Source organism: Poecilia reticulata, linkage group LG19, assembly GCF_000633615.1.
Source record: "Poecilia reticulata strain Guanapo linkage group LG19, Guppy_female_1.0+MT, whole genome shotgun sequence".
Lineage (NCBI taxonomy): Eukaryota > Metazoa > Chordata > Actinopteri > Cyprinodontiformes > Poeciliidae > Poecilia > Poecilia reticulata.
This window is the reverse complement of record NC_024349.1, coordinates 28,001,013-28,013,322: the sequence shown is the minus strand read 5'-3', so window position 1 is coordinate 28,013,322 and position 12,310 is coordinate 28,001,013. Positions and strand designations below refer to the sequence as shown.

The 12,310-nt window shown below is 41.8% G+C and overlaps 1 protein-coding gene across 1 annotated transcript in view; it reads left to right on the top strand.

Annotated features, from left to right (window-relative positions):
- The window catches only part of fasn (fatty acid synthase), a 38,333-nt gene extending 26,526 nt beyond the window's left edge, over positions 1-11,807 (top strand). Inside the window, exons 29-42 of the mRNA XM_008438171.2 lie at positions 12-190; positions 333-452; positions 2,660-2,782; positions 2,960-3,183; positions 3,302-3,503; positions 3,710-3,861; positions 4,944-5,035; positions 5,161-5,555; positions 5,678-5,869; positions 6,929-7,156; positions 7,457-7,668; positions 8,267-8,365; positions 9,437-9,688; positions 10,597-11,807. Of these exons, the coding sequence (XP_008436393.1) occupies positions 12-190; positions 333-452; positions 2,660-2,782; positions 2,960-3,183; positions 3,302-3,503; positions 3,710-3,861; positions 4,944-5,035; positions 5,161-5,555; positions 5,678-5,869; positions 6,929-7,156; positions 7,457-7,668; positions 8,267-8,365; positions 9,437-9,688; positions 10,597-10,734 (2,608 nt within the window). The 3' untranslated portion in view covers positions 10,735-11,807. The remainder of the gene's footprint in view (positions 1-11; positions 191-332; positions 453-2,659; positions 2,783-2,959; positions 3,184-3,301; positions 3,504-3,709; positions 3,862-4,943; positions 5,036-5,160; positions 5,556-5,677; positions 5,870-6,928; positions 7,157-7,456; positions 7,669-8,266; positions 8,366-9,436; positions 9,689-10,596) is intronic.
- The last annotated feature ends 503 nt before the right edge of the window (positions 11,808-12,310 follow it).

Here is a 12,310-nt window from a genome sequence, read left to right as displayed (position 1 = left end):
TGTCTGAGCAGGACAATGGAGCAAGCGGCCTCGGTGCCAGTGGTGTATGCCACAGCGTATTACTCTCTGGTGGTGCGGGGCAGGCTCCGCCCCGGTGAATCCGTCCTGATCCACTCGGGCTCTGGAGGCGTTGGCCAGGCTGCCATTGCCATAGCACTCAGCAAGAACTGCAGAGTTTTTACCACCGTTGGTTAGTACACCATGCTCTGTGCTTCTGCCAAGTCTGTTTGCATTTCTTTCTCTTTAAATTATTTTTATTACAAATTATTATTTATGCTACTATAGTAACCTCACAAGGCTCTGATGAATATCTTACTGTTTGGATTGACCAGGCTCAGCAGAGAAGAGGGCCTACCTGCAGGAACGCTTCCCTCAGCTGTCAGCAGAATCATTTGCCAACTCCAGGGATCTGTCTTTTGAGCAGCATGTTCTGCTCCACACAAAGGGCAAAGGTCAGCACCTTCCTCATGTTATCAAATCCTGTTAAGTACACCTAGCTCAACATCATTTATGTTATGCTGTCTGGGTTTGGGAAATTGCTCATCTCCTAACATACATTGGGAAAAATGGTCATTATGAAATGGGTGTGATAAAGTGCACTGTAAAAAAAAAGAATTTTAAAATTTAGATCTATTAGCTCTGTTTTCACACAAAGGTCAAGAGGGTTCAAAAGACCTGCCTCATCACACTACATGAAGCTGAAATAGCATTTTATTCCACACATTGAGTCAGAGACCTAAAGATTATTTATTACTGTCAAGTTTTTTGGCCTCTTCAAACCACCTCAGCTTCTACCCAAACTTGAAAAGGTTTTCTTCCTCCAAAGAGACGCAGGAACAACTCATCTCAGTGACATGTTTTTATTTCTCTTTTCTTTTGTCTTTAAATTACTTCAGTTAAAATACAAGACCACCATGATTTTGTTTGAGTGGTCAGAGTAGACACAGAGAGGTCACCGAGCAGGTTGAAAACCTACAAACAAATGAAACAAAATGAATTACAAATCACAATGAGCTAATTAAGCAGTTTACCAGGTAATATTACCAATCTATTTTTAAGTTAACAATGAGTGAATACACAAACAAACTACATTCCAAACWTAAAGAACCCATCTCATCAATAAGGTTAATTTGGTCTTCTGAATGCAGATGAAATGATTTAAACTGTGCATAATGTCCAGTTCCTGTCTTTGTGGAAGCTTGAAGCTGATGTTCTTTGTCTGTAGAGATCATTCTGAGCACAGAGTGCCAAGTTACCTTATAGGCTTCTGAAGGCCTGAGTGAGAGAGATGGGTGCGCTTGATTCTTTCTGATGCATGTGCCAGTTGGGTGGAGATAGCAAATGCACCCACAAATGCACCATTTACTGTTTAACTTGACAATTACCTTAAAATGGAATCAAGTTGAATGTGGGACTCGTCTCAGACTTCTGCTGTCAGTCGGTGATATTTACAGTAATCCACCTGGTTAACTTTTTATTTTCCTCACTTCCTAATCGCTGAAGTTGCAGCGAGTTTAGTTTCCTTTTGCCTTCACTCACCTGCAGCAGAAATCATCAGCAATTTGGTTCCAAAGTTTGAGAGAGGAACCCAGTGAGGCATTATTCAGAGGTGAGAGCCACAGGTTGGCCTGAGGGTGACCTTCACAGCTAAACCACAGCTGCCTGTTGACACATTCTTTGTTGGCAGCTTCAGAGATAAGAAAGTGAGAACAGCACCTCCTGAGCTGCACATGCCTCTCATGTATTGTGGTGGTTTCATGGTGACCAGAGGTGACTGATTCAAGGTGGCTGACTGGGATTTCCTTCCTCCTTCTCCTATCCAGGCATTGCTTAGAGTTTTTAGGATTTCAGACAATGAGCCATGGACTTCCTCTTCAATAGAAGAGAAACATGCGATCTGTGTGTGTAGTAAAAGTGTAACAGTTGCAAAAAGCATAGGATTATCCCTTTAATCATTGACAAATAAATACACTTCAATAAAACGCAGGCAGAGGGAGAAACAAACGCTTCCAGACAGGTTTTCTCTCCTCAGTCTTTTGGTGAAGCGTAGAGCTGGACCTGTGAACGCTTCCTTCTCCACTTTCATTGGGTTCCATGTCCTTATGTTTAGATGCACAATAAAGATGCAGCAACTATGTGGAATGCTGTTATATTGAGAAAATTTTGACACATATTTAATTATTTTTATTTTTCAAAAGCACACTGGGGTCTAACAGGACCAGAACAGGCATACGTCCATTATCTGAGGCCAGGGGAACATTACTTTCAGCAGAGCTGTTTCAGTCACATCTGAAACCCTCCAAACATGTCATTACTGTTTAGGTACTCGCTCACTTAATTAGCCATTAGTTTCTCAAGAATTTTAGGTAAGAAAGGAAGATTAGATACAGGTCTGGAATTTATTTATTTATTTATTTTTTGGCTGTTAATTGTTGCAGTTCCCCCTTTCAGCCTCTTATGGCTGGCATAGCAAATACAGTAAACAATAAAATTCAGCACATTGAATTGGGATGAAAGTCCAATCTCTGTTCTTCAGTGTAATTAGAATGTTATGTCCTGTATCAACTGTTTGTGAAAAGGGAAAAAAACATTGTTCTTGTGTTTTTCTGTATGAGTCATTAATAAATCCCCACTCTGTCATGTTTTCTGCGTGTTTCAGGCGTGGATGTGGTTTTAAACTCTCTGGCTGAGGAGAAGCTCCAGGCTAGCATCCGCTGTGTCGCCCGACACGGACGATTCCTGGAGATCGGAAAATACGACCTCTCCAACAACAATCCACTGGGTCAGTACGGAAAGTTCTGACACTCCAAGTACAGTAAAGAATACGGTCAACTTATTGCTACTCATTACAAATGAGACGTGAGGGTCTGCCTGCAAAGGGAAGCTTGATGGTGTTTGGCTCATTGTCAGGACTCTGAGCCGGTTGAGTGTCAGCTGTCTTGTTTTGGGCCATCTGTAGGTATGGCCTTGTTCCTGAAGAATGTGGCCTTTCATGGCATCCTGCTGGACGCTCTGTTCGAAGAAGGCAACAGGGAGTGGGAGGAAGTGTTCCAGCTGTTGAAGGAAGGCATTGTGGGAGGTGTAGTTCAGCCTTTAAGGACTACAGTTTTTCAGAGGGACAACGTTGAACAAGCATTCAGATACATGGCCCAAGGAAAACACATCGGCAAAGTTGTCCTTCAGGTTGGTGCTCTTTGACTTTCAGAGATGTCAGAGCGGCAGGTTTTGGGAAAACTGTAGTTCATTTACTAATACTTTTGTCAGACTGTGTGTCATCTGGACGTCTCTTGTCTTAACACAGATCCGTTCTGAGGAAAAGGGCGCAGCCGTTCAGCCTGCATCCCCGCTGCTTCTTCCTGCTATCTGTCGGACTTCCTGCCTTTCGTCCCACTCCTACATCATCACTGGTGGGCTGGGAGGCTTTGGCCTGGAGCTTGCTCAGTGGTTGATTGAGAGAGGAGCCTGCAAACTTGTGCTGACATCTAGATCGGGCATCAGGAATGGTAAGACACAACAGAGGAAGCTAATATTCTTGAAAAAAGGAGACAGAAACAGAGTTCTCTGTTTGTGAAGATCAGAGATCACAGGACTTCATCCCCATCCTGAAATGTGCATCACAGTGAAACCCACTAACCTGAATCAGAGTAGAACAACGAGGAGTGAAGATGCACATGTAATTAGTTTGTTGTTCTGCCTGGTCTTGTGTCAGGTTACCAGGCAAAGCGGGTTGATGAGTGGCAGAAGCAGGGCGTGAACGTTCTGGTATCCACGAGCGACATCAGCACCCTGAAGGGGACGGAGAAGCTGATTGCTGAGGCGTCTGCACTGGGCCCAGTGGGCGGAGTCTTCCATCTCGCCATGGTAACACCCACTGTCAATTTCATCTATTTCTTCATGTTGCAGGCCTGATAATTAGCTGTGTATGTTCAGAGTGTGTCTTTATGGTTGATGGTCCAACTCTGGCCACCATTACAGCAGATGGTTCTCTGACCAGCAGTCCCACATGACGTCTACATGGATTTGACATTTTCACTAAGTTTGTCTGTTGTTTCATTTTGACTATATTTATCAGTTCATTTGTAAAACTATTAGAATAGACTGAATTACAGAGTAATCAATGGGAAAACTAATATAGTTTCTCCAGCCTTAGTTGAGTCATTTGGATGCTGCTATCTATGATGCTACCTTGTTTTAACATGTGGTTACATGTGTACTTTGCAGAAGCATTGAGGATGTTTGTTAAATGAACAAATTCTTAACGTGACACCATGTCTTATTGCTTCAAAGTTTAAACATTTAATTCAACAAACGGCATCAAGCAAAAATCTACATCAGAATGAAATGTTTGGCCTCAGATTTCACAGATACAAGGAGGGCAGCTCTGATGGTTCTGTTTAAATCTGTCTGGCTGTAAAGTTAGAAAAAGAGAGATGTTAGATTAACGGATACAAACCGTGCTCAGTATGATGATGGAGGAGGTGGTTTGAACTTCCTCCATCTGTCTCTTAGTTCAGATGTTATTTGAGCTGTGAAGATGCTAATCAGCTGGTACCAGTTGTTTGTTAAAACATTAACAGTACCTTGTTGCCAAATGTCTGGATCATAATAAATGTTCAGTAGTAAAAAAGTAAGAGGAAAAATCATTTCAGCTGCACAGCATCCAAAACCAGAGGGAATATTTTTCCAAACATGACTAAAACATTTGAACTAAAGTTTACAAAATAAACAAATCAGAACAAACATCTACTCTTACATGCTGCCACCATAAGCAGTACAATTATGGAACCTAGTGTTCATAGGAGAGGGAAAATGTTCCCAGGTTGATTATTTTTGAGGGGAAGGTAGATGTTTGATCTGTTTGTGTAGTTCTTTAAAATGTAATTTTTTTATTTCTCCCTTAGTGTTTCTGCTTTTCAGTGAAACTCCTGCTTTGTGATCCTCAGGTACTGAAAGACGGCATGCTGGAGAATCTGACGCCGCAGCTATTCCTTGATGTCAGCAAACCAAAATGCGACGGCACCATGAATCTGGACAAGTAAGATGTTTAGTTGTGCTTCATTTCATCACTTTGTATTTTGAAGAAGGTTGTTTTTTCTTTTGTCTTCTCTGTTCCTCTTTGCTAATTCAGTAATATCTGATTTATTTCCAATGTCTCCCTAGAGTGACAAGAAAATTGTGTCCAGACCTCGGCTACTTCGTGGCTTTCTCCTCAGTCAGCTGTGGCCGTGGAAACGCCGGCCAAAGTAACTACGGTTACGCCAACTCGGTGATGGAACGTGTGTGTGAGAAGCGGCGCTTTGACGGATTGGCTGGATTAGCAGTTCAGTGGGGCGCCATTGGAGATGTGGGTGTGGTACTGGAGACGATGGGTGGAAACGATGTAGTGATCGGGGGAACCCTACCTCAACGCATCACTTCCTGTCTGGAGGTGCTGGACTTCTTCCTGCACCAACAGCAGCCGGTCATGTCCAGCTTTGTGCTGGCGGAGAGAATAACGGTGAAGAGTGAGGCAGGGGGTCAGAAAGACCTGGTGGATGCTGTCGCTCACATTCTTGGTAAGAATCAAAAGAATATTTGGTGAATAATTCTTGGAAATATTAAAAATGGCTTTTGATTCCCTCAATTTGTTTTGAAAAAAAACAACAAAAGTCCATGTTTGTGTGGTTTTCGTTCACAGGCGTACAGGATGTGAACTGTCTGAACGCTGATGCCTCCTTGGCTGACTTGGGCCTGGACTCTTTGATGGGTGTTGAGGTTCGCCAGACTCTGGAGCGAGACTATGACATCGTGATGGCCATGAGGGAGATCCGCCAGCTGACCATTAACAAGCTGAGGGAGCTGGCCAAGAGCAAGGCAGAAGGAACAAACGGTATGGAGATCCAACCTGCTTAAGCAGGTTAAGTGGTGGAGAAAGTTAGTACGGAATGAAAGACAAGTTTTATTGTTTAGCACCTTCCAACGAGCTATACAAGAAATTAAAAATCATAAAATAATTTTTTTTTTTTAAAAATCATAAGTTTTGCCTGAACAGAGAGCTTCATTTAAACCATCACTTTAAATTAAACAATTTTAGGTGAACATTTAATCTTTACTTTGGCAGAAAATTGCAAAATGCTCACATGCAAGTCGGGTTTCCACCCGAACCTTAAAATACGGAATCGCCTTGTATTTTTCTGTTAAATGTAGCGTCCCGTATGGAACCGATACGGGACGCGATTTGTTCCGTGTTTCTACAAATGTGGATGTGTAATAATAAAGAAGTGCTTTATATAGTAGCTGCCCCAGTCATTGTTTCACTCACGGTGTTGGTGTTGTGATATTGTGCCCAACTGCTTTCTGGGTAACACCGACACGCTGCCGCCGCAGTCTCTCTCTCTTCTTCCCCCCCCAACCCCCCCGGCTTTAAAGATATAGGGACTGTTCCCTTGGTAACCCTAGTCGAAGCGCACACCCCCAAAATTAAGGAAACTGGAGCCAATTTATCAACTGGCTGATTAATTGGTGTGTCTCAATTTATAACCCTTTAAATTTTTTCCTATTTTGTGAAGGTACAGTCACAGACGTCAGTGTGTTTTAGGGGGGCCCTAACAGGAGCAATCGACACAAAACAAACACATGTAACACTTTCCTTCCACTTCACAATTCTGTGCTACATAGTGCAGCTCCATCATGCAAAATCCTCACATGCAAGTAATCTAACTCTGTCATCGTCAGTATTTAAACTACATAGCAGTTAAATCTCAATAAAACATCATTAAAGTTTGTGATCATAATAAAAAAACGTTCATAGCATTTGAACACTTTTGCAAGGCTCTACATACAGACAGACCTGACAGCAGAGCAACAACAACTCAGTTGGATCTGACTGTCTGATCTTCAGTCTCTGTCTGTGACACAGACAGTCATTCCTTTTCTCTCCCTCCTGCAGAATGCAACCAGACCAAAGACACGAAGGATCCAGCTCGCTCCGTTTTGGGGTCTGATGTGACCCAGGTGCTGGTGGACCCTAGCGGCCCCACTGTGATCCCACTCAACAAGGCTCAGAGCCAGGAGAGGCCCCTGTTCCTGGTCCATCCCATCGAAGGCTCCATCTCTGTGTTCAGGACTCTGGCCTCCAAGCTCAGCATGCCCTGCTTCGGCTTACAGTGCACCAAAGGTACACCAACACCATGCCTCATTTACTGTGTGAATATGGAACTACACCTGAACTGATTGGCTGTAAAGTGAAAATAATATGAAAACATAATCCTCTCACAATGTGAGCTCTCTTTCTTTACTATTCTGGGAGTTTATTTATTAATGCACAGCCATGTCAAGGAGCTACTGGGTTATTTTAATTAAGTTAAAGGTCCAGTTTCTTCTGCAACATGTTTCCTTATTAGGCGTAGTTTTGGTGCCTGGATAACGTAGCCTGACTAAACCCACTGATCCCAGTCTGCTCCTGTTCCCCTCCCAGCTGCTCCTCTGGACAGCATCCAGGCTCTGGCAGCGTACTATGTGAACTGCATCAGGCAGCTGCAGCCAGACGGGCCGTACCGGATCGGGGGATACTCCTTTGGTGCCTGTGTGGCCTTTGAAATGTGTTCCCAGCTGCAGACCCTCAACCACAGTGTGGAGCATCTGTTCCTGTTCGATGGCTCACACTCCTATGTGGCAGCTTACACACAGGTCAGAGGAAAGAACCAGTACACACACACACACTGGTGTCTTCTGTAGTTGGATTTCAACTATAGAAGAGAATTTTAGAAAATACTTGACAGAGAATGAGATGGAGATTATTTTACTATAAGTTTCCCCCCTAATTCAATTATTTCTGTTTGTTAAAAATCAAAATAATGTCAGACCTTTTTTAAAGCCCAGAGGATGATGTCATCACTTTGTAAGTTTTCACAACATCTGTGTTAAATCCCCCCCGTCATTATTCATTAACAGATACAATGTTAGTAATAATTGTCTTTGATCAGAGACTTTTTCAAATTCACTGTAACACAGACTGCTACAGGAGATCTTTTCTGCCCACAACCATCTCCATCTACAATAATTCTTTGAAGAGTTCTGAATTAATATGAGCTACAGCAACATTTAATATTCCTTTGGGCTCAATAAAGTATTTTTGAATTGATTTGAATTAATTCTACCTGAGCTGAAAAAGCAAATGTTTAGTCTAACATAATGCCAGACTGTGACAGTAGAAGGTTCAGTGGCTGTGACCAGTGCTTTTAATCGAGGTCTCTCAGTGAATGATGTCATATTGTGTTTGTTGCAGAGCTACAGAGCCAAACTGACTCCAGGCAAAGAGTGTGAGGCTGAAACGGAGGCCATGTGCGCCTTCATCCAGCAGTTCACAGGCCTGGAGTACAACAAGGTGCTGGGTCTTCTGACACACAGACGCTCACTAACACTATTGATTCATCGCCTGTTAATCATTTTCTCATTATTTGTGAGAACAGTGAAATTAAGAAAAAATAAAAACAATCAGAGGAAATCTGTAGTGCGTGTAAACTCTGCCATCTTGTAAGCAGCAGTTTGAGGTGAAAAATAGAGTTGAATTTATTACTTGAGTGTGTTTTTGCAAAAAGATTGTTTGAGGAGTTGCTCAGAATACACAACTTAAAATGCACATGGAGCAACAATCAGACTGCATTTCAACTTCAGCAGATAAAAATCACAGTCAGATAAAAATCAGTCAGATAAAAATCAAAACATGATTATGAAGACACGCAAAAAAGATAAATTCAAACTAGAAACTAATAGCATGTAGAATTTAAAGTCTTTAGAACTACAGTATGGTTGCATACTTGTGGCTTTAATAATACAGTAAGATATCAAAATAAGCTACCTATGAAGCTAGCAGTCTATCTAGCTATCTAGCTAAACGGCTAGATAGCTAGGAGATGGTGTTGCGGAGTGAAGCTTCTTCAAACAAGACTGAGGCTCGTACATCTTTTACTGAACTTTCTGTTCAGTTTTTATTGAAGAGAAAAAACAGGACAGCTGATAATGGCAACAGCTGTTTGTGACCATAGCAACCAAAAGTCAACAAAGCAAGATAGTGACAAAACAGAACCAGATCCTTAAGCATTCTTCAAAATAAAAGACTTCCTCTATTCAAATAAATCATGTCTTGCACTTAAATATATTTCACTTCATCTTTGTAATTATATACAATCATGTTCAATGTATTGTAAAATGTATTGATGTTGAAATATTCTGTTAGTATTGTTCTTACCTGGGCAGTGGCAAGAGGCACAGTTGTATAAAACTTCTTATGTAGTGTTTTTCAACTATCTTTTTTTTTTTTACTTGGTGTGAAATTAATATTTGTTTTTGCTTGCATAGTGCATGAAAGTAACTCATTTTTCTATAACATTTAGAGATAGTTCAGACCCAACAAATCATTCTGAGCCGTTTTGTCCTCTGCTCTCTGGTTCCACAGCTGCTGAAGCTCCTGCTCCCGCTGTCTGACCTGCCGGCACGCGTCAGGATGGCGGTGGACCTGATCACCTCCAGCAACAAGAACATCAGCCGTGACCTACTTGACTTTGCGGCTTCCACCTTCTACCACAAGCTAAAAGCTGCTGACGGATACGTACCTGCAACGAAATACCATGGCAACGTTGCATTACTGCGTGCCAAAACCAGCAGTGAATATGAACAGAATCTGGGAGAGGACTATAAGCTAAATGAGGTAACTGATACATTCATGGTCATTATTATTACTGAGAAATGTTCACATATTGATCTCTAATCTTATTTTTTGTAAGAGGTTACCCATAATTAATGACCCTGCATGGATGACATGATTTTAAATCCTTTAGCAGACTCCTCTGATGTTCTCATCATGTGCATGTCATGAATTGTAGAATAATAATAATAATAATAATAATAATAATAATAATTGTGTAAGATTGTAGAATAAATGTGGAAGTGTCTTTCCCACATTTTCTGTAATTAAAATGTATCTTAAGCATCCAGATTCTCCAGACATGGTAGAAAAACCCTCAGGCTGTTATGACTGTACAAACATGAACACATTTCCTGTCTTTACCCTCCACTTTCACTCACAGCTGACCTATGAACCTAAAACAACCTAAAACTAGATGAGGCCCTAACACCTCAAAAAACACCCTTCTGAAAACAATCTAGAAAATATCCAAAACTAAATGTTTTTCCCCTTGTTATGAGTGAAAAAGAGTCTGCAAATGGAACTATTTAAAAAAAAAAATCCAAATTGAAGAATTATTTACTTGAAACAAGCTCATTTATATTGCTGAGAAGTTGCAGTGGATCATAAAGCTGGTCCTCCATTCCAGGCCCTGCATGTGGCTCCCAGCGAATGGTTGATTCTCAGGCTCCTGCAGCATCTTGGTGGCTGCAGAGGAGCCACGTTTGGTGAAACAGAGACGCATCCAAAACATGCAGAGGGGGTGGGAGGGGGGACTGGAGGCCTGGCTTCAGGAGCTGCTGGACTGAGGTGTTTGCACCAGAAACTAGAGATTTGTGATTTGGCAGAGTAACCTGAATCATTCAAACGAAGCTTCGATTCTCTGTCTGCTGAATCGCTGACAGGATCTGAATCTCACGTCTCTTTCTCAGGTCTGCGATGGGAAGGTGTCTGTTTACGTCATCGAAGGCGACCATCGCTCTCTCCTGGAAGCAGAGGGAGTGGACTCCATCAGCAGCATCATTCAGAACTCGTTGGCTGGACCACGAGTCACCCCAAAAGAAGGCTGAGCCCCCTTCACCCCCCCACCCCGTCTCCTCTTTTAAACCACAAGCTGCACCTTAACACCACCTCCACTGGGTTCCCACAACATCCCACTAATATCATTTTAAATTCAGGATCTGTAGGTTTAACTCTGTTTGATGAAGCGTTTCCCAAACTGAAGGTGTAGCAACTCTTAGTAGTGAGAAAAGCAAGAGACTCTGCTGACATTTTACTTCTGCATTTTGCTCAGTTACATGTTGTTGTGTTGCTATTCATCACTACATGCACATTTGTTCCCCTGGAGACGATAAAACACTGAGAAACGTTTCCTTTGTGGCTTCTTGGGGACGGCTTCATCTGCAGCATCCCCCCACACACAAAAACATGGTGGCTTATTTTTCCTGAAGGTACGCTTCTGTGCTCTTATTACTGTAATAATGAATATTTGATTACTATAATTTTGAGAGAGAAATGACCAAACTAATTTTGATGAGTAGAATGGTTCCCAAGCTAATATTGAGATGTAGTGAGTTTAGACAAAAGATATGTATTTTTTTTTTCCTTTTTATTAACATTACGTTGATTCTCATGAAGTAGAAACGTGTTTCTTTTTTATTTGAAGAACAAACGGAGTTCTGCTTGGAGCCTCATGGGACTGCAGTGAATCCTACTGAGCTGGATGAGCGTCTGTGTTAACCAAGCAGCTCTATGGTTCTCAAACCTTAAACATCTTTAGTTTTCATTAGTTCTGCTGGAGCGACGTGTGAGTTAGCTTCCACTGCTGTAATCTGATCTGTTTACCAACTTAAAGCATTTAGAACTTCCTGTACTGTAGCTGAATGTCTCCTTCTCTACACTGATGCAAACTTTAACTCAAGCAGTTTCACTTGGTGGAAACAGCAAGTTAGTTATGAAACACTGTGAATAATTCCGTGGTGTGGATGTTAAACTGTTTACTGTTCAGTTGTTTCCTGACCTCTGAGGCCTCAGAGGTCAATGAAGGGTCAGGTGACTGCAGTGAGTGAAGTAATGAAGCTTCTTTGTCTTAGAAATATTTCCAATGTTTAAAAGAAAAGAGCAATAAAAGCCTCTGAGTGAGCATGATGTCTGTGTGCAAATCTTGTCCTGAATGAGTTCAACAAATGAAAACTCCATGCAGATATGATACAATAACACAGAACACGAGTTCATTCACATAATCAGCTGCTCAGGCTGACTAAAGGAAAAGTAGTAAACACTATAATATACTAGCTGGTACTGTACAAATGATCAGTGTGACTTATTTAACATTTGTGCCAGAGCAGCAGCCACATCTCAAAAACTTGACGTATTGCATATCCAATGTTTTTCTTTATTGCATTGCACAGCAGCACCACAGGGCTCTGTACTCTCACCATTCCTCTTCTCTCTACACTTCAGACTTCCAGCACCAATCTGACTTCTGTCATTACAGAAAAACTGATGACTCTGCTGTTGTCGGGTGAATCAGAGACAGACAAGAGGCTGAATACAGGGAGCTGGTGGAGCAGTTTGTGTCATGATGTGGGAACAATCATCTCATGTTGAATGTGAACAAAATAAAGGAGATGATTGATTTCAAGA